Source organism: Piliocolobus tephrosceles, chromosome 21 (genome assembly GCF_002776525.5).
Source record: "Piliocolobus tephrosceles isolate RC106 chromosome 21, ASM277652v3, whole genome shotgun sequence".
In the NCBI taxonomy this organism is placed as follows: domain Eukaryota; kingdom Metazoa; phylum Chordata; class Mammalia; order Primates; family Cercopithecidae; genus Piliocolobus; species Piliocolobus tephrosceles.
The window spans coordinates 46,453,002-46,477,113 of record NC_045454.1 but is presented as its reverse complement, the minus strand read 5'-3'; the positions used below and the strand labels follow the sequence as shown (position 1 = coordinate 46,477,113).

Below are 24,112 nucleotides of genomic sequence, written 5' to 3'. Positions count from 1 at the left end.
CCCATGACACATTCACACACTCCCAACACACATCACACCATATATGTGTGACACACCACACACACATCCCACAAGTGACACGACACACATGCCATGCACACACCATACATGACACACCAGACAGCATATGTACATACCACACAACACACATATATACATGGAACACACACCACATGCCCCATGTGTGACACCACTCACCCCATACATGCCACACACTGTACACAACACACCCCACACATGTACAACCACACCCCACACATGTGCATACCACACACCTATACAACCACACCCCACACATGTACGTATCACACCCCACATATGTACAACCACACCCACACATGTGCATATCACACCCCACACATGTACAACCACACCCCACACATGTATATACCACACCCCACACATGTACATACCACACCCCACATGTACACACGACACATCCCCCACACCACACACAGCACTCACACCACAACACACGTACGTACCACAAACACCACACATATATACACATGACACGCCACACACTGCACATGACACACAACACGCCACCCCAGCCCACTCCATCACAGGCTCAGGCCAGCACCCAGGCAAAGGGTCTGTGGCCCTGGGCCCTGAGCCCTGAAGGTGGCATTGCTGTCCTGTGACCAGGCCTTAGCCTGCACGTCCCTCCCTCCATGCATCCCTCCTCCAAAACCACACCAGCACCTGCGCCCACCCTGTTGCCAAGAGCCCTCGTGGGGAGCTCTGCCCCCACATAGGGTCCGGAGGGCTCAACTCCAGCCACCGCATGGGGGTCCCGGCCACACGACTCCTGGAGAGCCCTGGCCCCAGAGCTGGCACTGTCGTCTGGCCTCCCGAAGTCAGAGGTGATGGCGATGCGCATAGCAGGGGCCCTGTGCGGAGGCCCTGCCCGGCTAGTTACAAGCCAGCTCCAGGCCCAGCCACGCGGTCAGACCGGCCTCGTGCCCATCCCTTCCCGGCACTTCCTGCAGGAAGGTGTTAATTACCCACGGCTACCCAGAAGCACAGGGTGACCAGCAACGAGTCACCCGCAGCGACCACACCCCGGCACAGGTTGCGGAGCTCCCAGGTCCCCTCGAGCTCTGTTGGGCGCTGCCGTGTGACCTGTGCCTCGGGTCTCGGCTCCCAGCACCGACACCTCTGGCTGAGCACAGGAGGCCGCAGCGGAGCAGCCTCGGCGGGGCGGCCCCTTGGCGGGCAGGGGCGGGGCACACTCACCCCGCCGGCCCGCAGGAGCTTGTACCGGAACTCCGTGGTGGGGTTGTTGAAGGTGAGCTTCTCGCAGCGCAGGTGGTTCACGGGCGGGTTGCCTTCCAGGTTCAGGAACAGGTCGTAGGTGAAGCAGACCTTCCTCGGCTCCTCCTGGAACAGAGAAAACAAGAAAGTGCACATCAGAGGGTGGTCGTGGTGCAGGGACAGAGCTTCTCATTGGCCCTGGTCCTCCTCTCTCCCTCACCAGGCCTCCGCTCCCCTCCCTCCGATTTGCGCCCACTTCTCTCTCGGGGCACCGCCTGCCCTGCCCTTATTCAAAATCGAACAACTTACTAAGTGCAGCTAACTGGGTCTTGCAGGCCCCGTGGCAGAAACAAAGCTCATTCATAGCCATGCTCTCGGACGGTTACGGGAAACACGTACCCCCTTCAACCCTCGCAGCACCACTAACGGACAGGGAAACTGAGGAGCAAAGACACCAACTAATGCATGGCAGCGCTGAGACCTGCCCCAGGCCTCTGGGGCCCACGATCTCACCACCTCCACTCCCTGCTTCCTTTGCAGCCACGGCCAAGCCCAACAGATGCGCGACGCAGGATGCAGACTCAAACGACAGAGCAGCGCCCAGAGGGGGCAAAAGTACAAGGTCACGATCCAGTTTCCAGGAGGCTCTGTCCACTTTGGGTGCCGCCCCGCACCCTCACCAGCCCAGGAGACAGGGACGCTCTGGCATGGAGCAGCGCTGATGAATCTTCCACACAAGGGTGTGAGGAGCTCATGGGACGGCCTGGAAAAGGGCTGTGAGTGAGAGGCTGTGATGAACACAGCAAGGCTGGGAGGGCTCAGGGCAGGCAGGTTTACGGGAAGGAGCTGTCTGCCCGGGCTCCCGTGGAGGCCCAGCAGCACGTGCAGAGGCTGCGTTTCTGTGAACCTGGAAATTTCGAAGCAAGACAATTTCATCTGCTTTTCCTTAAGAACCTCACCCCATCCCAAATGATATAAGCCACAGGTCCCAGTAAACGGAGACATGCTCCTGGGAGCAGGGACGTCAGGCTGGTAAGAAAATGGAGTGGACGGGGAGTGTGGGAGAACGGCACCATGACAAGCCCTAATGTCACATGGAGGAAGGGAAGTTTTCATAGAAACAACGTGTACGGGTCGGGCGCGGTGGCTCACGCCTGTAATCCAGAACTCTGGGAGGTTGAGGCAGATTGATCACTTGAGGTCAGGAGTTTGAGACCAGCCTGGGCTACATGGCAGAACCCTGTCTCCACTAAAAATGCAAAAATTAGCCGGGCATGGTGGCAGGAGCCTGTAATCCCAGCTACTCGGGAGACTGAGGCAGGATAATCACTTGAATCCGGTAGGCAGAGGTTGCAGTGAGCCAAGATTCCACCACTGCACTCCAGCCTGGGCGACAGAGAAAGACTGTCTGAAAAACAAACAAACAAACAAGCAAACGTGCAGGCTCACGTTCTCACATTAATGGGCAGCTGGTGCTTGATAAGGGTGACGAGACCACTCAGTGGGGACTGAGGAGTCTCTTCAACCAATGGTGCTGGGACAACTGGATACCCACCCATGGGAGAATGGAGATGGCCCTACTTCACCCACACACAGGAAACAACTCAAAATGGATCAGAGACCTGGACAGAAGCACTAACGCCACACAGCTCTCAAGAAAATACAGGTGTCAATCACGACACTGCATTAGACAATTGTTTCTTACAATATGACACCAAAAGCACAGGCAACTAAAGAAAAATAGATCACGTGACCTTCAGAAACGTTTCAGAATTTTGGCCCAGGCATCGTGGTTTATGCCTGTAATCCCAGCACTTTGGGAGGCTGAGGCAAATGCAGAGACACGGGTGAGTGGGTACCGGGGGCGGGTGGGAGGTGCAGGAGTGGCTCTAACAGGCAAAGGGTTTCTTTTGGAGGTGATGAAAATATGCTGGAATTAAAAATTTGTGAGGATTGCACAACACTGTGAATATACTAAAACCACCAAATCTGCACAGTTTAAAAGGCTGAATTTTATGGTAGGTGAATTACAACGCACTTTTTAAAATGCAGTCCACCAGCATAAAAATAACTAAGAGTATGGGCGTCCCGTGAAGGCTTCTGAGTTGGGGAACACTGCTCAGAAGCTCGAGACGTCACACTGGCTCAGTCAGCAGTGGGGACGCAGGGCAGAGCTCCGGGCCCAGGGTCCTCTGCACCCTCTTTATTCTCAGCCCTTTCCCCAGCAGCCTCATCTTGCAGGTGCATGACCACATCCTCAGTCCTGGCAAGAGGGGACAGACCGAGGGGCTTAAGGTGCTGCAGCAGGCCATCTCTCCCCAGCCTGCCTGCAGTGCCAGACGGTTTGCACAGGCGGCACCAGACTCTGCAAGCTCTGGGGACAGGTGCCTCCTGGGAGTCGGGGACTAGCTAGCAACACAGGTGGCAGAGGCAGCTCCTGCGGCCGCCCACGAGTCCTAGGTGCACCTGCATGGGAAGGAGCCTCCAGAACCACAAGTCCGGTCAGGGCAGACAAGTGAACAGGTTCCCAATCCAAGGCCAGCCGGCGTGGCCAACAGTGACCTTGTGTGGCGAAAGCCCTGATCTCAGAAGAGTGGGTCTCTGTCCCAGCCCCATGCGGGGAGGCGTGACCTGTCTGGGCCAGGCTAGGGCTCCCTCCCCTTGTCTGAGGGGACACGTGACTTAGGCGTGGGTAAGGAGACGGAAGGGAGGGCAGCCTAGGGAGGGCTTTCCTTCCCAAGTCATAAACAAAACTGCAGGGACAGAGTTTCTCACCACCTCTCTTTGTCCTGCCAAAACTCGAGAGGTGGTGCCTGTGGGGGCGGCTTCCTCCACAGGACTATGTGGAGGGATGCCAGGCCCTGGCACCTCCTGCCTTCATGTCCTGTAAGAAGACCAGCCCTTACAAGAAGCCCCACTACACACTTGGTCCGAGCAACGTATCCCTAACCGACACGCCCCCTCCAAGTCCACACGTCCCCGACACGCCCCCTCCAAGTCCACACGTCCCCTACGCAGCTCTCCGTAAGGACTCAATGTGGCCGCGTGCCCCTCCTCTGTGCCCCTTGCCTTTACAGAGACATTTGTCCCAGGGGGTGTGGGTCCCTGCCAAACTGGGAACCTGGGACTATGAGGACTCCTCTCCTGTCTTCCCCCGAGGTGTGCAGCTGGCCCAGTTCCAAGTAAGCCACGGGAGTGAGATGCTAGGGCAGACTGGAGGGGGGATGGTCTAGCAGCAGGGGTGGGAGGGGCTGGGAAGGCTCCCTGGGGGCTGTGGTGGGGTTGAAGGATGGCCAGGAACCAGTCAGCTCAAGAAGGCTAAGAGGTGGATGGGTGCCCAGGCTGGACCGCCAGGAGCATGCACAGCCTCACACAGGAAACAGTGGCACAGGCTGCGGTGTCCTCGTGGGACCCCGAGGCTCCAGCGTGGCTGCGGTGGAGAGAGGTGGTGGTGCTGCCCCTGAGGAGGGGAGCCCTGTCCGGAGGTGGAGAAAGGTTTCAGCTCAGGAACAACAGTCACATCCAGGTCTTAGGAAGCCACACCCTCCAGCCTGTGGTGCAAAGGGCAGACGCAAGCCAGCACTTCTGGGCGCAGGGCTGGCTGGAACCTGGCAGATGAAGGGGAACGGGGTAGGAGAGGAGAGCTCTTGTCCTGCCTTTCCTACAGAAGCAACACCACTAGGTGAACCCGGAGAAGGCAAACAGCTAACCCGCACAGACTGTCCCAGCCGACCCACGAAGGACCATGAGAGCGTCCTAGCATCTCACCATCCACTCGGCCGGCGGCAGAGACGTGGGCAGCCACATAGAAAGACCAAGCCTCCAGATTCAGGCCCCCAAGACAGGGACACGCGAGTCAGAGGGCGACCCTGAGTGCCACTGCATGGCCAAAAGCAGCCAAAACCAGATGGTACCCAGCTCTGCGGGACACATGGTCCTGACTCTTCACCAAATAAATCGCAAAGCAAAAAAAGACTGCGTGAATGAAAGGGGGGCGGGAGAATCTAGAAACAACGAATCACAGCGTGTGGATCTCACCAACATCCTGATTCAAACAAACAAACAAAAAAAAACAGGACTTTAAACACTGGCATATTGAGAGACTAAGGGATTATAATCATCAATTAATATAACCAAGTAATATGGTAACAGAAGAGATGACTAATTCATGGGTGCGGTCCTGGTAGCACTGTCTTGTTAGAGGCCTCTTTTGAAATATTGACACATGAAATGAGGACGTCTGGGATTTGCCCCAGAATGACCGAGAGGGCAGCGCAGGCTGGAACGGGCTTGGCTGTACAGGGACCACCTTTGGGTGGGTGGCAGCTACGAGAGTTTGTTGCATCTGCCTCTGTAAATGCTTCAAACTCTCCCTGGTAACTTCTGAGTGGAAGCCAGGCAGCAAGGCTGTGCAGAGGGTGAACGTGCCTGGGGGAGCATCCTCGTGCAGAAAGCCTGGGGCCTAAGGGACACCAGCGGGAGCCTGGCCGCGGTCCTGCCTCCTAGGCCTCAGGTTCTTCACAGGTAGCTTGGGGGAGTCTGCCGCAGTGCCACAGCCACAGCCCACAGCACCCTATCGTCCATAGGAGCCGTCAGCGCCCCCACAAAGCAGCCTGGGCTAACAAGGACACCTGGGGAGGCGCAGCCAGACGGTACCAAAGCACTGGGATGCCGCAGGGACACTCCCCAGCTCTGCCCACTACCTGGCAAGGGGCACCCTGGGGCTCAGAACCGGGTCCTCTCCTCTCCACCCACGCTCCTGGCCACAGCTGTGCACCCGGGCTGCGCACCCCTGCTGCACAGCGAGTCCAGCCACTTCTCCCGAGCTCCTCGGCCGGCCCCTCTCTCCTGGACCACCTGCCTCCTAACCGTCACCCGCTTCTCCCACAGCTCCCTTTCAGGCCACGGTATCTCCATGCGCCCAGCCCACCAACGGCCTCGATGAGCCTGGAGGAGGTGCCACATCCTTGGTGCAGCCAGAGCGACATGCTGCCTTCTTCCAAGCCTCCTCCACCCAGCTCACCCCTTCCTGACTCCCACCTGCCCCTACCCCAGCTTGTTGCTGTCCCCAAGCACAGAGCACAGCTCACTCTCTGCCAGCTCTCCTCGCAGTCCGAAGCACGTCTGTCTTCTGTCCCAGCACCCTACTGACCCATGAACACCACACACAATGGGACCGTCCTGTTTTGTTCCTGATGGGCCTGGTGCTGGGCTAGCACGGTGTCTGCTGAACGTCCCTAGATGCTCATGTATCCACCAAAAATGCCACAGGCGCCTACCATAAGATCCCGGCAGGGATCACGAGAGAGGAGAGGTCTCTAATCTTACGGACAGTCAGGCTACAAAGGCGAAACAGCCACGCGGCAGTGACACCGGTGTGACACCAACTGCACCGTGTCAGTGTCTGCAGAGCGCTGACAGTGACCAGGCACTTTCTAAGCATTCAGCGGATACAAATGCTTCATAGCTCCAAACCCAGGTGCTCCTGGTGTCCCCCCATCACAGATGAAGACGCTGAATCGGACAGGGGATCTGGGCAGCAGCAGAGCCAGCGCACCCCAGCAGAGGTTCTCGGGAAGCCCCAGGTCTTGGAGAGGTTCCTGTTGCCCACACAAACCAAACAGGGAAGGCAGCCACAACAAGGAGATCCGGCATGTTCATGACTGCAGAGGGCAGCACCAGAAAGCAGGGAGGACGCCCCCCGCTGGCCAGGTAGAGGTCATGCCCTGAAGTACCCTGCGGTCAGCATCCTGGGATCGAGATTGGCTGCTGGAAGCTGCCAGTGAGTCGCAGGCACTGGGAATGACTAAACAGCACGCCCTCGATGTGAGACCTGGGCCTACAAAGCTTAGGAGCACCCCAGGGGGCTGCGAACTCCTTCTTGGCTACCCCCGGAAACCAGCCTTCTGGGGGATGTCGGGACGGCAGCACCTTCATGCCCCTGAGGCCTGGCAGCAGGTTCCGTGAGCACTGGCAAAGTCGAAGGTGGCTGGCCAAGCAGCCCAGGTGTGACACCCTTAGCAACTCCAGCCGAACTGCACTGTGACCCACTAATGGCAGGAGCCTCCTAGAGTCACGTGTTCCTGGGCCAGGTCACGAGCAGCTGCCCACTCCCAGGCTGCTGGCCACAAGCCAGCGTCTCTCTGGCCTCGGCAACTAAGATGCAGAGGAACTGGCCAAACAGGTGCCTGTGCCAAAGACCGCAGCATGCACCAGCCGGTGCCCGGGGTGGGGAGTCCAGGCAGCAAGCCCGCCACGCCTGCCAGTGCTCCTTGGGATGAGGATCACAGGGCCGAGTGGCCAGGCTGGCCTTGGCACGAGGCACATCAAGGCAAAGGCCCTGTGACCAGCGGGCCACGCGTGGAGCGCCTGCGGGTGCCACCACCTCTGACAGGCCATACTCCCTCAGCCCCACACCCCACCTGGAGGACACCCAGCCTTCCCTCCCAATCCTGGGTGTGAGGGGAGAGCAACCAGCCCTCCTGCAAGGTCTTCCAGCTCCTGCCGACCTCTGCTGTCTCTTGGCCATCTCTTCCCTGCCAAGCTTGTCCAGCGGCTGCCCGGCACTCCCCTCTGAGGCCCCAGGGTTCACAGACATATGCTGGGCTTTAAAAAAAACATTTTGGCCAGGCATAGTAGCTCACGCCTGTAATCCCAGCACTTTGGGAGGCCGAGGCGGGTGGATCACGAGGTCAGGAGATCAAGACCATCCTGGCTATCACTCTTTCGCCCAGGCTGGAATGCAATGGTGCTTTCTTGGCTCACTGCAAGCTCCATCTCCCGGGTTCACACCATTCTCCTGCCTCAGCCTCCCAAGTAGCTGGGACTACAGGTGCCTGCCACCATGCCCGGCTAATTTTTTTTTTTTCTTTTTTTGTATTTTTAGTAGAGACGGGGCCCTTAAGCCCAGGAGTTGGAGGCTGCAGTGAGCTATGATCAGATCACTGCACGCAACCTGGGTGAGAGCAAGACCCTGACTTAAAGACGGAAAGAGAGAGGGAAGCTCCAACCTTACTTGAATCCTGACGTGAACACGTAATTTTAAAAGATGTATGTCCACACACACAGAGCCTCCCTCGGTTTTTGCAGGCTCTAGAGGGCTGACTGTGTGTGTGAGAGATGACAGGGGAAACTGATGGTACTGGGCATGTGATAATGTTAAAGAATTACTAATTTACCAATTTCTAGCCAGAATGATATTGTGGTTAGGGTTTTTGCTTTGTTTTAAGAATCTTATCTCTCACAGGCACAGCAGGAAATATTAACAGATTAGAAGACGTGATGTCTAGGACCTGATTCAAAACAACCCTAGTGAGGAGAGAGGTGAAAGCACCCCGTGCAGGCTGGCGGCGGTGGGAGCCAGAGGTGGGGGGCGGCTGCTCTGCCGTTCTCTCTGCTTCTGCGTATGTTTTTTAAGTCGTCTATATTAGAAAGAAGAATTAAATAGATATGCTTGGCTCTGCCCCCAGCCTGCCTCACAGCTCTGAATTTGAATTCAACACCACCTGTGTCCCTACCACCCTGCCTCTGTCCTGGAGCTGGGAAGACAGTGGGGAATCGGGCAAGTCCCCGCCATGGAACCCGGATGGAGCCCTCTGCCGGAGCCTTCTCTGGCCAGCAGGCAAATGCCTCGCTCTGCTTCAGGTGGCTACCTTGGCAACAGGGAGCAAGCCCCGTGGGGATGCGCGCGGGGCCGCAGGCCTTACCCCACACCTTAGTCGGTCCACACCAACACTCCAGGAGGGCATCGCTCTCTCGCCAGCTGCCAGGAGAGGAAGCTCAGGTTTCGTGGCATCTGGCCATTCACCGAGGCCTCACAGAACCAATAAATGCCAAACCTACTAGTCTACACATCAAAAGCCTCTCATGTCCACAGAGCCCTGCCCCTCCTCTGGACACAGCTGTAAGGCACTAGGCTCTCGCGTCCACCGGCCCACGGCAACCTGGAATGGGGCTGGCACACAGTCTGGCGAGAAAGCAAGGGAAGAGCAGAAACATGGAAAAAAGACGTCCAAGAAAGAAACAACCCCATCCCTCAAATCCCACGTCCAGGATGAGATCCAACCGAAATATCCACAGAGAGTGTAAATACATGTACAAGGGGGTCACCGAGGCACCCCTGCAGAGGGAGACCCTGAGATGCCAAATGTCCCCCCCCCCCCCAGAACAGTCAGGTAAACGACAGCTGACACAAATGCCAGGGCACACGACATGGACCGTAGCCAGAACCAGACGCAGTGGCCTGTGCTGACGCCGGAGGGCCACGGGCAGGGAGTTCAGAGGTGCGAGTCACACTCACGCCCACACACTCATACACACGTGCGTACACACACCCACACTTACCCACATGCACACACCCATACTCACCTGCCCTTATACCCGTGTACAGACACACCCACCCACACACCCACGTACGCACACACCCACGTGCACACACACACACACGTCCATACTCACCCGTCACCTACCTGTGTACAAACACACCCATGTACACACACACACCCACCACCCACACTCATGACTTACACACACAATTATGTACATATACACACCCACTCGCATCCACACACCTGTACGCACACACCCTCACACGCACACTGAGACGCACGCACGCAGAGAACTGTTTTGGAAGGACAAACATTGCTTATCATGGAGAGGATTTCAATTCTTTGTAACCTGCATATGTCACCTTGGCTTTGTCATCAAAAGAAAAACAATTTTTTTAAGGCTTAGGTAAAACAGCACAATGTGGGCTGAAAACCTCTGACCAGGAGTCAGAGGACTCCTGGGTACGGAAGCGGCTCAGCACTGGCTCGCTGTGTGACCCTGGACGGGCTGCTGCACCTCTCTGAGCCTGAGAGAGAAACAGGAATCCAACGGGAAGGAAGCAGGAAGGCCGGCGGTGTCTCTGGCTGGGAGGACAGCCGGGGGACATTAGCCCAGACCCCTCCCATGCCTGCCTGACTGCTCAGCCTGGGAGGCCAGGGAGACCCCAGAGACCCCGCCCCCTCCCACAGGTGTGCTCAGGGCCTGCAGCCCTATGTGAAACAGTGGAAGCCAGCCACCTACAGGCCTGCCTGGAAGGGGCTGGCCCCGGTCAGGGGAGGTGGGGGAGTTTTCTTCTTGTACCCTTGAACTTCGAACCCCACTGTGGAGCACGCTGCTGCCACTGGAAGGAGCCTGACAGATGCAGCAGGTGACACAGAGGGCGGGCTCCGAGCCGAGCTGGCCCTGGCACTCACCGTGCAGCCGGAGCAGGCGATGCTGCCCGTCTGTGCTCAGCATCCTCACCTGCAAAGTGGGAAAGGCAGAACCCAACCCATATAAAGGTGCTCAAGAGCCACTCCTCATCACACGCTGACCCAGAGACCCCCGGGACACATCGCCGGGACAAGAAAACAAACCACAAGACTGAGAGCACCACGGAACCTACAGCGCTCAGATTCAAAAGCACCGTGGGTGTGATGTCAGATGCAAAGGGAGAGACTGGACCCCACACTCAGCTACAAACCTCCCGAGAGAGCACGAGAATTCAGGGGCAAAGGGACAGAAAAGGCAGTTCCTACCCTGCATCCTTGTGCGCTTTGCATTTCCGATAATTGGAATCAATTCCTGCATCGATGAGCAATTAGAAACCAAAACGAGGAGGCAGAAAGGCAGACACCACGTTTTAAAACGCTCTCCATGGAAACAGACGTTTTTAGACTTAAAGTTGGCTTCTATTATCTGGAGGCCAAACTTACTGATTTCTCCTCAGTCTGACACCAGAAAGGGGAGAACGCAGCCTGTAACGTAAACACGTGCAAAATGGCAGTCTGAAATCTAGACCATAACAAATGAAGACAGGAGGAGGTATCCCCAAGATGAGCCCATGAAAGTCACCAGCCCGATGCTGCCAGGCCAAGAGCAGCTGAGCTGAGACCTGCGAGTGGTCAGTCCCGGGGCCTCCCGCCTCCCTCATGCCCAGTATGAGGACAGCCTCTCTCTACCCTGAACTGAGGCCGCTGGAACCCACAGCTCCCAGACCCCCGCCCCATCCCGAGAGCCCGTGTCCCCCAGGCCAGTGTCAGGCAGAGTCCAGCTGGAGGCAGGGTCTATTCAGGGCTCCATGGCGCCAGACTCCCGGCCCCCTCACTGGACAGCACCTTCCCTGCTCTGGGAGCCACAGGGCAGATGCCTTCGTCCTGCGGCCCTGTCTCTACAGGAGGCACAAACATCAGTCAGGAAAGATGGCCTCCGAGAAGCCGGGAAAGAATTTTATCAGGCACATGCCGAGATAGGAAATTTGGGGAACGTAATATAGGTGCTTCCAATGCCCAGCCAATTCTTCCAGCCCCTTCTCTAGGGACCCAGGAGAGGGCATTCTGGGCCTCTGGGCCGTCCCACCGTCCCAGCTTTGGAGGTCCTGGGGTGGCCGTGGCGGGCGCGGGGTTGCGCAGCACCTCCTCTCTCCCTGCAGCGGTGGGCGCCTTCTTTCTTTCCTTGCGCTTCTCTGCCCGGCTCCAGACCCGCCCTCTAGGAAACACAGATGCGTCTGGGGACCCACTTCAGGGAACAGAGGATGCTCCAGGGAAAGACAGACTGCCACAGCTGGCACGCATCCATGCGGCTTGTCACAACGCGGCAGCTCGGCCCTGCCCCGGGTCCCCGCACACAATGTGGCTTCTGTTCTGGCTCCCTCGGCAATCCACCAGCCAAGGCCTCCCCCTCGGCCACATCAACCGGCCGATTGTCCCTGGCGGAGCGCTCTATGGGCTCACCAGAGGGGCTGCCCGCCTCCTGAACTCTGCAAGGCCCTGGGAGCCTGGGAGCCAGGGAGGGCGTGCAAGGGTTGCTTGGCTTCTGCGCCAGCGGGTCAGGGGCAAGGGGAGAAAACAATGGGGGCCCAGAGGGGGCTCCCGGCCTCCCTGCCTCAAGACCTGCTCTCCCTAGTCTCAAACTAAGCGCATGCAGGGGCAGCCCAAGTGGAACCCACATGGGGTAGCATTTGCGGCTGAGAGCCATCTCCACTCTACAGAGGGTGGCGGGTGCAGAGGGCACCAGGCTTGGTGTCCCTGGAACCTCCCCTGGCATGTGCGACTGCCTAGGGCCCCCCAACACAAGCCACCCAGGATGTGTCAGGAAGATGCCTCTGAGGGTCTTAAGGCTCTGAGGCCGGCGTGGTTTAACTTACTTTTAAAACTCTCCACATAAACCCGTGCACACTTCCTAATGACATGAGCCAAAACACCCTTCCTGTGCCCTCAGACATCTGCCTGTGGGACACCACAGCGGACTGGTGACGGCTGTGGCTCCCTGTCCAATGACAGCTTGTTGCAGGGGTTGGGGAGGAGGTCTAACATTAGTGGTAAATACCCAAAATAAACATCTTTTTCACGCTTGGCCGTTTCTAACACTGGACCGTCTCTCACAATCAGTGCGTACCCCTCGCGTTTCTTCTCCTGCTCTCAGGACGGGTTCCTTCAACTCAAGTCACGGGAGACTTAGACTGAAGGAAGAGGAATCTGGGGTCAGGGGCAGGGCAAGTTTTACCGCCCCAAACAGCCACGCTCCCCTTTCTTGGCACCGTTCGTACCAGGTTCAATAGACACAAGTGCCCCGGCCGGCATCCCCTCATATGACAGCATCTACAGGGCACCTAGGGGGCCGTGAGCCGACGCCAGCCACAGGAAAGGACAGCGGGCCACTGTCATCTCAGATGACCCCTCTCCCCATCTGAAAGCAGCTCTCTCCTCCCCTCTCGGTTTTGCCAAGCACGCCAAGCCAGCAACGCAGGACTACGTGACAGCCAGCACTGTCATGGAAGAGACAGAGGTGGGGCTAAAAGGATCGCCAAGGAAAACTAAGTCACATCAAATGATGCCTCAGAGAAGAGCTCCTGAGTCCAGCTGCTGATCTTGGCTAATGCCTCAAAATAAAGCAAGACAAAAAGCAACTGTGCTAAAGTCTGCTGGGAAGGTAAAGCAGGAACGTGGCTGGTCACCAAGCGGTAAAGCTGAAGGAGACCCTGAGAGCCGGTCCCAGCCTGAGCAGGGCCGTTGAATGTCAGTGGGGGCCCCCCATGAAGGCTTGGGGAGGCCGGCAGCCCTGGGGCCCGTGCCCCACCCAGGACCAGGGCATCGAAGCCCTCCAGGTCAGCCCTGCAGCCCCTCCCGAGGCCCTGACCCTGCCTCCTAACTGACTCTAGGGCACAGACAAGCACTTCCTGTTTGGCAGCCATTGAATTACTTCTGGGAGAGACGGAGCCAGGTCTGCATTATAATGTCACTGACCTACTCCGGAACACATGGGACAGGAGTGGGACAGGCACCTGGCTGGAGCTTCTGAAGCCACAGCCACAGAGCTTACACCCAAAGAGGCAGGTGAACCCGCAGGACTTAACCCCTTATGGAGGATCTAACGGCACATGTCACCATGTCACCCCCGGCGGATGAGCGGCTCTGCCCACCCAGCTCACCTCCCTCACACTCGCTCCAGACCCCACTTCATCACCTGGACTCTGCCCTTCAAACAGCTGCCACTCCCCCTAGAAGGGACCACCCCATCCTCTCAGCCTCACTTAAGAAGTCAATCTCGCTTCTTAAGAGAACCTTCCTGACCCTTTCTAACTGGGTCCCCGTGACACACTCGTAGCCCCCAGCACCTGGGCTTCCCAGAATTCATTCTGATGGGCACTTCCTCTCCCATGTGTCCGCTGTCTCTTGCCCTGTCAGTCTGTGAACTCCACAAGAGAGCGGAACGTGTGCACTTGGTCTTCACTGGGCGTGGACTTGATAAATACCTGTCACATGAAGAAATCGATGAAACTCCAGCAAAGAATGGAAGTAAAAGCAATTCCTCCTCCTCACTGTAAATGCACACTTAAAAAAAAAAAAAAAACCCTCATTTGCGAAGAATAAATGACAAGGGCCTCCCTTACTAGCTACCTGCTATGCTTCAGCAGTCTCCCCCACCTCTCTCAACAGTGGGCCTGGTGCATGCTGCCAGCGGACAGTGAAAACAGAGGCATGGGCCTCAAGTGGCAAAGGGTTTCAGACACAAAACCAGAAGCACTTGCCAGAAAAACAACAGTAAGCCGTCCATCAAAATAAAAAACGTTTGCTAGACAAAAATATACTATTAAGAGAATGAGAAAATAAGCCACAGACCTGGAGAAAATATTTGCAACTCATACACCAGGCATAGGACTTGTATGCAGCGTATATACAGAACTCATGAAACTCAACAAGAAAACAGCTAACCCAATTTTTTTAATGGCAGGGAGTGGCAAAATTCTGAACAGATACTTTACCAAAGAGAATGTATGGATTGCAAATAAGCACGTGAAAAGATGCTCATTACCGTCAGTCATCAGGGAGATGCAAATCAAAACCTAACCGGGCACCACTTCACACCCACTAGGACAGACGGCTATAATCAAAAAGGCAGAAAATCAGTTGCTGGTGAGGAAGCAGAAAAATCAGAACCCTCATACCCAGCTGGGGGGAATGTAAAATGGCACAGCTGCTGAAAAACAGTCTGGCAGTTACTCAAAAAGTTAAACAAAGAACGTGGCCAGGTTTGGTGGCTCACACCTATAATCCCAGCACTTTGGGAGGCTGAGGCAGGAGGATCACTTGAAGCTAGGGTTTCGAGCCCAGCCTGGGCAACATAGTGAGACTCTCTCAACAAAAAAATTTAAAAATCTTCCTTTCTCTTTCTCTTTTCTTTCCTTTTCCTTTTCTCTCTTTCTTTCTTTATTTTTATTTTATTTTATTTTATTTTTTTGAGACGGAGTCTCGCTCTGTCACCCAGGCTGGAGTGCAGTGGCATGATCTTGGCTCACTGCAAGCTCCACCTCCCGGGTTCACGCCATTCTCCTGCCTCAGCCTCCCGAGTAGCTGGGACTACAGGCACCCGCCACCACGCCCGGCTAATTTTTTTGTATTTTTAGTAGAGACGGGGTTTCACCGTGTTAGCCAGGATGGTCTCGATCTCCTGACCTCATGACCCACCCACCTCGGCCTCCCAAAATGCTGGGATTACAGGCGTGAGCCACCGCGCCCGGTCTCTTTATTTTTATTTTTTTTAGAGACAGGTTTCACCATGTTGCCCAGGCTGGTCTCAACCTCCTGAACTCGAGTGATTCTTCCACCTCAGCCTCCTAAAGTGCTGGGATTACAGGCATAAGCCTCTGTGCCCAGCCCTTAAAATTTTTTTTTTTAAAAACTCACTGGGTTTGAGGGCCGGGCGCGGTGGCTCAAGCCTGTAATCCCAGCACTTTCGGAGGCCGAGATGGGCGGATCATGAGGTCAGGAGATCGAGACCATCCTGGCTAACACGGTGAAATCCCGTCTCTACTAAAAACACAAAAAAAATTAGCTGGGCGTGGTGGCGGGTACCTGTAGTCCCAGTTACTCGGGAGGCGGAGGCAGGAGAATGGCGTGAACCCGGGAGGAGGAGCTTGCAGTGAGCTGAGATCACGCCACTGCACTCCAGCCTGGGTGACAGAGCGAGACTCCATCTCAAAAATAAATAAATAAAAGATTAAAAAAAAAAACCACTGGGTGTGGTGGCATGTACCTGTAGTCCCAGCTACTTGGGAGGCTAAGGCAGGAGGATTGCTTAAGTCCAGGAGACAGAGGCTGCAGTGAGCTGTGACTGCACCACTGCACCCCATCCAGCCTAAGTGACACAGTGAGGCCCTGTCTCAAAACAAACAAACAAACAAAAAACCCAAAAAGTTGGCTGGGCGTGGTGGCTCATGCCTGTAGTCCCAGCACTTTGGGAGGCCAAGGCAGGTGCATCAGCTGAGGTCAGGAGTTCGGGACCAGCCTGGTCAACATGGTGAAACCCTGTCTCTAATAAAATTCAAAAAAAAATTAGCCAGGCGTGGTGGTGTGCGCCTGTAATCCAAGCTACTCGAGAGGCTGAGGCAGGAGAATCGCTTGAACTCGGGAGGTGGAGGTTGCAGTGAGCCGAGATCGCGCCCTTGCACTCCATCCAGCCTGGGCAACAAGAGCGAAATTCCATCTCAAAAAGAAAAGAAAAAAGAAAACAACGAGGGAAAAAAAAAAAGGAAAACAACCTGACCATATTCAAGGACCGGCGAGGATTTGGAGCAACAACGGGAACTCTTCCTGCTGACGGGGCTCCAAACGGCACAGCCCCTGTAGAAGAAAACCACTGGGCAGTTTCTTAAAAAGTTAAATAGACCCGCTAGGTGCGGTGGCTCACACCTGTAATCCCAGCACTTTGGGAGGCCGAGGTGGGCAGATCATGAGGTCAGGAGATCGAGACCATCCTGGCTAACACAGTGAAACCCAGTCTCTACTAAAAATACACACACATACACACATACACACCCCTGGCTAACACGGTGAAACCCCGTCTCTACTAAAAATACACACACATACACACACACACAAAACAAATTAGCCGGGCGTGGTGGCGGGCGCCTGTAGTCCCAGCTACTTGGGAGGCTGAGGCAGGAGAATGGCGTGAACCCGGGAGATGGAGCTTGCAGTGAGCCGAGATCGTGCCACTGCACTCCAGCCTGGGTGATAGAGCGAGAGTCCGTCTCAAAAAAAAAAGAAAAGAAAAGAAAAAACAGTTAAGTAGACCCATGTCATGTGACCTAGCAATCTCCACTCATTTACCCAAATAAACTAAAAACATGGTCACACAAAAACCTGCATGCAAATGTTTAGGGCAGCCTTATTCATAATCACAAGAGCTAGAAACAACACAGACGAACGAACACACAAACCGTAAGGCATCCATGCGGCGGAACACTCCTCGAAAAAAACACAACAAAATTACAAAGATTCATTCACACAGCAACATAGACAAATCGAAGTGCGCTTTACTAAGGGAAAGAAACCAGATACAAAAGGGCTGCATATTTTCTGAGTCTATGACAATCTGGAAAAGGTAAACTACAAGAATGGCAAACAGATGAGTGGTTGTAAGGCCTGGGGGTGGGAGGGGGGACTGACTTCAAAGAGACAGCAAGTGGGAATGCCTGGGGCGGGGGCGGAGTCCTGGTAGATACATACGAGTCTCTGCACTGTAAACGTCACTGAATACGAACTAAAAAATCAGTAACTAATAACCAGATGGGCAGAGGGGGCAGACTGAAGATGCAATGCAAGTGTGACTAACGAAGCTAACTGTATTACGAATGCATGACATGACCACACGGAGGAAAGAAAGGGCTGCCACAAATAACCTTGTAACCTTGCAGGGTTCCAACTTGACAGAAAGAGCTGCACGCCAATGCCGAGCCCTCGCGGCCAACACAGGACGGCTGGCTGTTGATTCTCAAACTATTTTCCAGGTATCCTGGAATTAAACAGGTAAGCAAACACGGTACAGATGACAGGAGCCAGGTTTCCTCGTTCAGAGACAGCTACAAGGAAGCAACTGGGGAAGGTGTGAATGAGCCCGCAAGTGCTGGATGGAGTTGGTAGCCTCAGAGGAACTTAGGTCTGTTTTCATATTACACAGACAGACACAGAACTGAAGACAGATGTAAAGGGTGGGGTGGTTTCCTAGTTCCGTCACAGGAGAGGACCTGAACGCAGGGATAACCAGGCAGCAGTGAGCACACTTAGCTCCCAGATCTTGGCTTTTAAACACCATTCTCCAACAACAGGAACTAAGGCTCCTGGGAGCAGTGGAAGATTCTAGGGCTGGGGCAGAGAAATACAAGGTGAGCCTGTGGTGCCAGAATGTGAAAGCACCCCCAAAACCATGGGAACATGATGAAATGACAGGCCCAAATGCGAGAACAATTTCAACAACAAACAGGTAACAACAGACTGGATTATAACCCAAAGAAAAACGAAATACCTGTGAACCCATCCACGTTGAGATAAATAACTGAATACGTAAATGGAAGAGAAGGGACAGCTCTTCCTTAACGAAAAATTCCAGTTAATAAATGTAGAAAGGAAGGAAGAAATTAAAATTACCAGTAGACCACCACTGGGGGAGGTTAAAATTAGCGGGTGGTACCACAGGTTAAGTAGCCCTTATCCAAAATGCTTGGGACCAGAAATGTTTTGGATTTCAAATTTCTTTTCCGGATTCTGAATATCTGCATTATACTTACTGGTTCAGCATCCCTAATCTGAAAATATGCAATTTAAAATGCTCCAGTGAGCAGTTCCTTTGAGTGTCGTGTTGTTGCTCAGAGTTTCAGATTTTGAGCATTTTGGTGCCTTTTTTTTTTTTTTTTTTTTTTTTTTAATGTGAGAGTCTCACTCTGTGACCCAGGCTGGAGTGCAGTGGTGTGATCTCAGCTCACTGCAACCTCTTCCTCCCGGGCTCAGGCAATTCTTGTGCCTCAGCCTCCCAAGCAGCTGGAACTACAGGTGTGCACCACCACGCCCAGCTAATTGTTGTATTTTTAGCAGAGATGGGGTGCCATGTTGGCCAGGCTGGTCTCGAACTCCTGACCTCAGGTGATTCACTCACCTTGGCCTCCCAAAGTGCTGGGATTACAAGAGTGAGCCACTGCGCCCAGCCTGAGATTTTGGAGCATTTTTTATTTTTGGATTTCTGGATTAGGGATACTCAACCTGTGTTTAAAAAAAAAAAAAAGATAAAACAGGTTATCTGCACAGCTTCAAAGTATCTCTCCCAAAATGGGTATTATTAACTGTGTTGTTTTTAACCTACGCCCACCAGGATGGAGGGGTTAATTCCTCTCCCTTGAGTGTGGGCTGGACTTAGTGACCCGCTTCTTCTAAGCAATAACCAGTGGAGAAACCTGGCAGACACCACTTAACCAGGAGATCAAGGTTAACCTCGGCTGTTAACCACGAGTCATGTAAATATCTGGCACTTCCTAAGGCGATGTAAGCAGAAGTGCATTTACCTCTGTGGTCTTCTTATCGAACTCTATAACCATGGACTAGCCACGAGAAAATGGCAAGTGGAGGGAGATTCTACGTAATAGCCCACGAGTACATTTCAAAAATATCGAGGTCATGAAAGACTGAGGAAAGAGACACAGGCAACAGTGCAGCATCCTGGGGTGGGTTCCACAACCGAAAAAGAACATGAACTGAAAACTGGGAAACCCAAACCAGTCCCCAGTTCAGTTTGTGGCGATTGTACTGATGCTACTGTCTTGGTTTTGATCACTGGACCGCGGTTATGTGAGATGTTAACATTAAGGGAGGCTGGGTCGTGGGGGAGGTCCTATGGGAATTCTCTGTACTATCTTTGCAGCTCTTCTGTGTCTAAAATTATTTCAAAATTTAAAAAATCGTAGCTATGAGAGATTCCCAGTCAGGAACCACACTTGGTTCAGTAACGAAGATTTTCATGCATCTGGAGCAGCTCGGGTGTGCGAATCTACTTCTTTGTTCAACTGTGAGTTTTATGGAATCTAAATACAGATCAAGCCTTTCTGATGACGTTTCCGTATCCAAATTGAGATGTGCAGCAAGTATAATAAACAGACTGAATTTCAAAGACTTGGTATGAAAAAAGAATATAAAAATCTCTCAATACTTAAAAAATATTGATTACATGTTGAAATGATAACGTTTTAGATACACCGGGCTAAACCAATTATATTATTACAATTAATTTCACCTGTTTCTTTTGAACCTTTTTAATGCGGCTAAAAAATAATAATAATAATAAAGATTTCTACTGGACAGTCCGGGGTCTGAGATGTTACTCACTCACTAAAACAGGAAGGGCTTTAAATATCTTTGACCACTTCCAGGACAACAAACAGATACAAAGAGAGCATTTAAACAAGACTCCCTCATCTGACTGGGCCAAGTGCACTGAGGAACCGATTTATTCATCCGGGCCACTGCCTTGTCCGGGGCAGCCCCAGCATGGCCTCCCGGGCCACAGTCAAGGCCACTTTCCAAAAGAACAGTTCAGCTGCAGCACGCAGAAGCCTCGAGGCTGCATGTGACGAGAGGCAGGCCACCCGGATCCCCCCTCGAAGAGCTGGAGCTCCCAGCTCAGGGAAGTTCCCGTCATGCATCCAGTCTGCTCAGCAAGCACTTTACTGTCAAAGTTTAAAAATGGGCACTTATCCAGAAGATAGAAAGGGCCCAGTCAGGCAAAGCGGCTCGCGCCTGTAATCCCAGCACTTTGGGAGGTCTAGGTGGGCGGATCACTTGAGCTCAGAAGTTCGAGATCAGCCTGGGCAACAAGACAAGACCCCACCTCTACAAAAGTAGAAAAATTAGCCAGGTATGGCAGTGCACACCTGTGGTCCCAGCCACTCAGGAGGCTGAGGTGGGAGGACTGCTTGACGGGGGAGGTGGAGTCTGCAATGAGCTGTGATTGCACCACTGTTCTCCAGCCTGGGTGACAGAGTGAGACCCCGTTTCAAAAAAAAAAAAAAAAAAAAAAGCAAGACAAAAAACTCTTACAACTCAAAAAGAAAACCCCAAATCAAATACGGACAAAGAGTTTGAATAGACCTATCTTCAAAAAAGATACACAAATGGCCAATAAGCACATGAAAAGATGCTCGTCATCATTAATTATCAGGGAAAGGTGAATCAAAACCACCTACAAATACCATTTCACACCCACAAGGATGGCTATCATTGAAAACAGACGAAAAACAGGAGATAACAAATGCGGGTGAGGACGCGGTGAAATTGGAATGCTTGTGTGTTGCTAGTGGCAATGTAAAATGGTTTGGCTGCTGTGAAAACAGTTTGGCACTCCCTCAAAGAAATTAAACATAGAATTACCATATGACCCAGCAATTCCACTCTAAGGTATACAGTCATCTCTCAGAACTGTGAGGGATTGGTTCCAGAACACCCTTGGGATACCAAAGTCTGCAGAGGCTCAAATCCCTTTATATAAAACAGTAGCATTTGCACATAACCTATGCACACCCTCCCATATACTTGAAATCATCTCTAGATCCCTCATCATGCCGAATACAATGCCTACATATCACTGCACTCCCGTGGATTCAACGGCCCCTGGCAAATTCACGTTTTGCCTTTTAGAACTCTGTGGATTTTCTTTCCAAATAGTTTCTGTTTGTGGTCGGTTGAATTCATGGAGGCGGAGCCCATGGATATGGAGGGCCAACTGTATACCCAAAGGAATTGAAACCTGGTACTCAAACGCATACACGCACAGCCATGTTCAAAGCAGTGCTTATTCATAACAGCCAAGAGGTGGGAACAGCCTGCATGGCCATCCACGGATGAATGGGTAAACAAAGTGTGGGACAGCCACACAGGGGAGTGGTACTTGGCCATGAAAAGGAATGCAGTTCTTACACATGCAACAACACGGATGAACTCACAAACACGGCAGAAAGAAGGAAAGAAGCCAGACACAAACGTCACGTACTGTATGACTCCATTTACATGAAACTGCCAGAATGGGCCCGTCCACCAAGACACAATATAGATCAGTGGCTGCCAGGAACGGTGGCGAGGCGGGGAAGGGGAAACAGCTGCTTACTGGCACAAGGTTTCCTTCCGGGGTGATGAAACTGCTCTGGAACTAGAAGGAGACGGCAGTAGTACAGCCCCATGAATGTACTAAATGCCACTTTACTTACTGTTTGCTTTAAAATGGTTCATTTCATTTCATGTGAATTTCACCTCCCTTCTTAAAAAGGTTGGGGCAGGGGGGTGGCAGCACTTATTCACTGGTTGTGCCAGGAGGGTTTCTGATATTTGGACGTACAATAGCTACCCCTCTGGAATGAATCTGGTTCATCCATTTAGTACTCATTTAATAAAGATTGAACAAGTGCCACCTCCATGCTAGACGCCAGCTGAGAACAAAAGCAGAACCCTGGTCCTGAGCTTACTTTTGGGTGGTAGAGACACACGGACGAGTAAACACACATCCACCTATCTGCTACAAAAAAGAAAGGAACAGTGAGTTAGAAAAAAGAAGAAAGAAGAACCAAATCCAGATGAGAGGCTTTAATTTTAGATGTCAACTTGACTGAATTAAGAAATACCTAGAGGACCTGGCACAGTGGCTCATGCCTATAATCCCAGCACTTTGAGAGGCCAAGGTGGGAGGACGGCTTGAGCCCAGGAGTTCGAGACCAGCCTGAGCAACATGACAAAACTCCATCTCTACAAAAAAAAAAAAAAAAAGAAATTAGCTGGGCGTGGTGGCACACACCTGTAGTCCCAGCCACTCGGAAAGCTAAGTGGGAGGATCACTGGAGCCCAGGGAGGTCAAGGCTGCAGTGAGCTGAGAGTGTACCACTGCACTCCAGTCTGGGTGACAGAGCGAGACTCCATCACAAAGAAAAAAGAAAAAAAGAACGTAGAGAACCAGTAAGGCATTATTTCTGGGTGTGTCTACTAGGGTGTTTCCAGAGGATACTGTAAAAAGTCAGTGGGCTGAGTAGGGAAGATTCAACTTCAATGTGGGCCAGCATCATCCAACTGGCTGGGTCCCAGAAGGGACAAAAAAGATAGAGAAATGGCGATCTGTCTCTAAAGGGACAAAAGGTCAGGGATGGCAGTCTCTCCATCGCCTGTCTCTCTCTGTGGCCTTAGGACTCTGGCCTCACCCTCAGTACCAGGCCTTCGACCTCCGAGCGAGAATTACACCAGGGTTTCCCTGCTGTGGGGGCGTCTGAGCTTGCGGGGAACTGTGCTGCCAGCCGCCCAGGTCTCCAGCTTCCGGGTGGCCTGTCATAGGACTTCTCGGCTTCCACAATCATGTGAGGCTCTTCCCCCAGTAAGTTCCCTCTTGTATCTGGGTATCTATCTATATATCCTATTGATTTTGTCTGGAGAAAAAGCCCAACAAATACAACAACCAATGGGTCAAAGAAGAAATCACTGAGAGAATTAGAAAGTACTTTTGAGATAATGAAAACAAAACACAATATATCGAAACATATGGAATACAGTGTACACAGTGCGCACAGCAAAATGTACAGGTGTAAACACCTACATTCAAAAATAAGAGTGACTTCAAATCAGTGACTCCCTTTATACCCTAAGGAATTAGAAAAAGAACTAAACTCAAAGCTAACAGAAGGAAAAAGAACAGAAATAAAATAAGGAATAAAATATATAAAGTGAATCAATAAAATCAAGTTTCTTTGAAGAGATCAACTAAATTGACAAAGCTTTGGCTAGTATTTTAATAAAAGAACATAAATAACCCACATCAGACATAAAAGTGGGAACTACCAATCTTATAGAAATTATAAGAATGATGACAGGCCGGGCGCGGTGGCTCAAGCCTGTAATCCCAGCACTTTGGGAGGCCGAGACGGGCGGATCACGAGGTCAGGAGATCGAGACCATCCTGGCTAACACAGTGAAACCCCGTCTCTACTAAAAATACAAAAAATTAGCCGGGCAAGGTGGCGGGCGCCTGTAGTCCCAGCTACTCGGGAGGCTGAGGCAGGAGAATGGCGCGAACCCGGGAGGCGGAGCTTGCAGTGAGCTGAGATCCGGCCACTGCACTCCAGCCTGGGCGACAGAGCGAGACTCCGTCTCAGAAAAAAAAAAAAAAAAGAATTATGAGAATACTATGGGCAACTATACGCCAGCTAGATAATGTAGATAAGACATAACCTTAGAAGCAAATTACTAAAATTGAATCAAGAAGAAGTGGGGCTGGCCGGGCACGGTGGCTCAAGCCTGTAATCCCAGCACTTTGGGAGGCCGAGACGGGCGGATCACGAGGTCAGGAGATCGAGACCATCCTGGCTAACACTGTGAAACCCCGTCTCTACTAAAAAACACAAAAAACTAGCTGTGCGAGGTGGCGGGCGCGTGTAGTCCCAGCTACTCAGGAGGCTGAGGCAGGAGAATGGCCTGAACCCGGGAGGCGGAGCTTGCAGTGAGCTGAGATCCGGCCACTGCACTCCAGCCCC

The 24,112-nt window shown here is 52.9% G+C and overlaps 1 protein-coding gene across 1 annotated transcript in view; it reads right to left on the bottom strand.

Moving 5' to 3' along the window:
• The window catches only part of MLLT1 (MLLT1 super elongation complex subunit), a 72,365-nt gene that overhangs the window by 19,115 nt on the left and 29,138 nt on the right, over nucleotides 1-24,112 (bottom strand). The window contains exon 4 of the mRNA XM_023186722.2: nucleotides 1,240-1,383. Within this exon, the coding sequence (XP_023042490.1) occupies nucleotides 1,240-1,383 (144 nt within the window). The remainder of the gene's footprint in view (nucleotides 1-1,239; nucleotides 1,384-24,112) is intronic.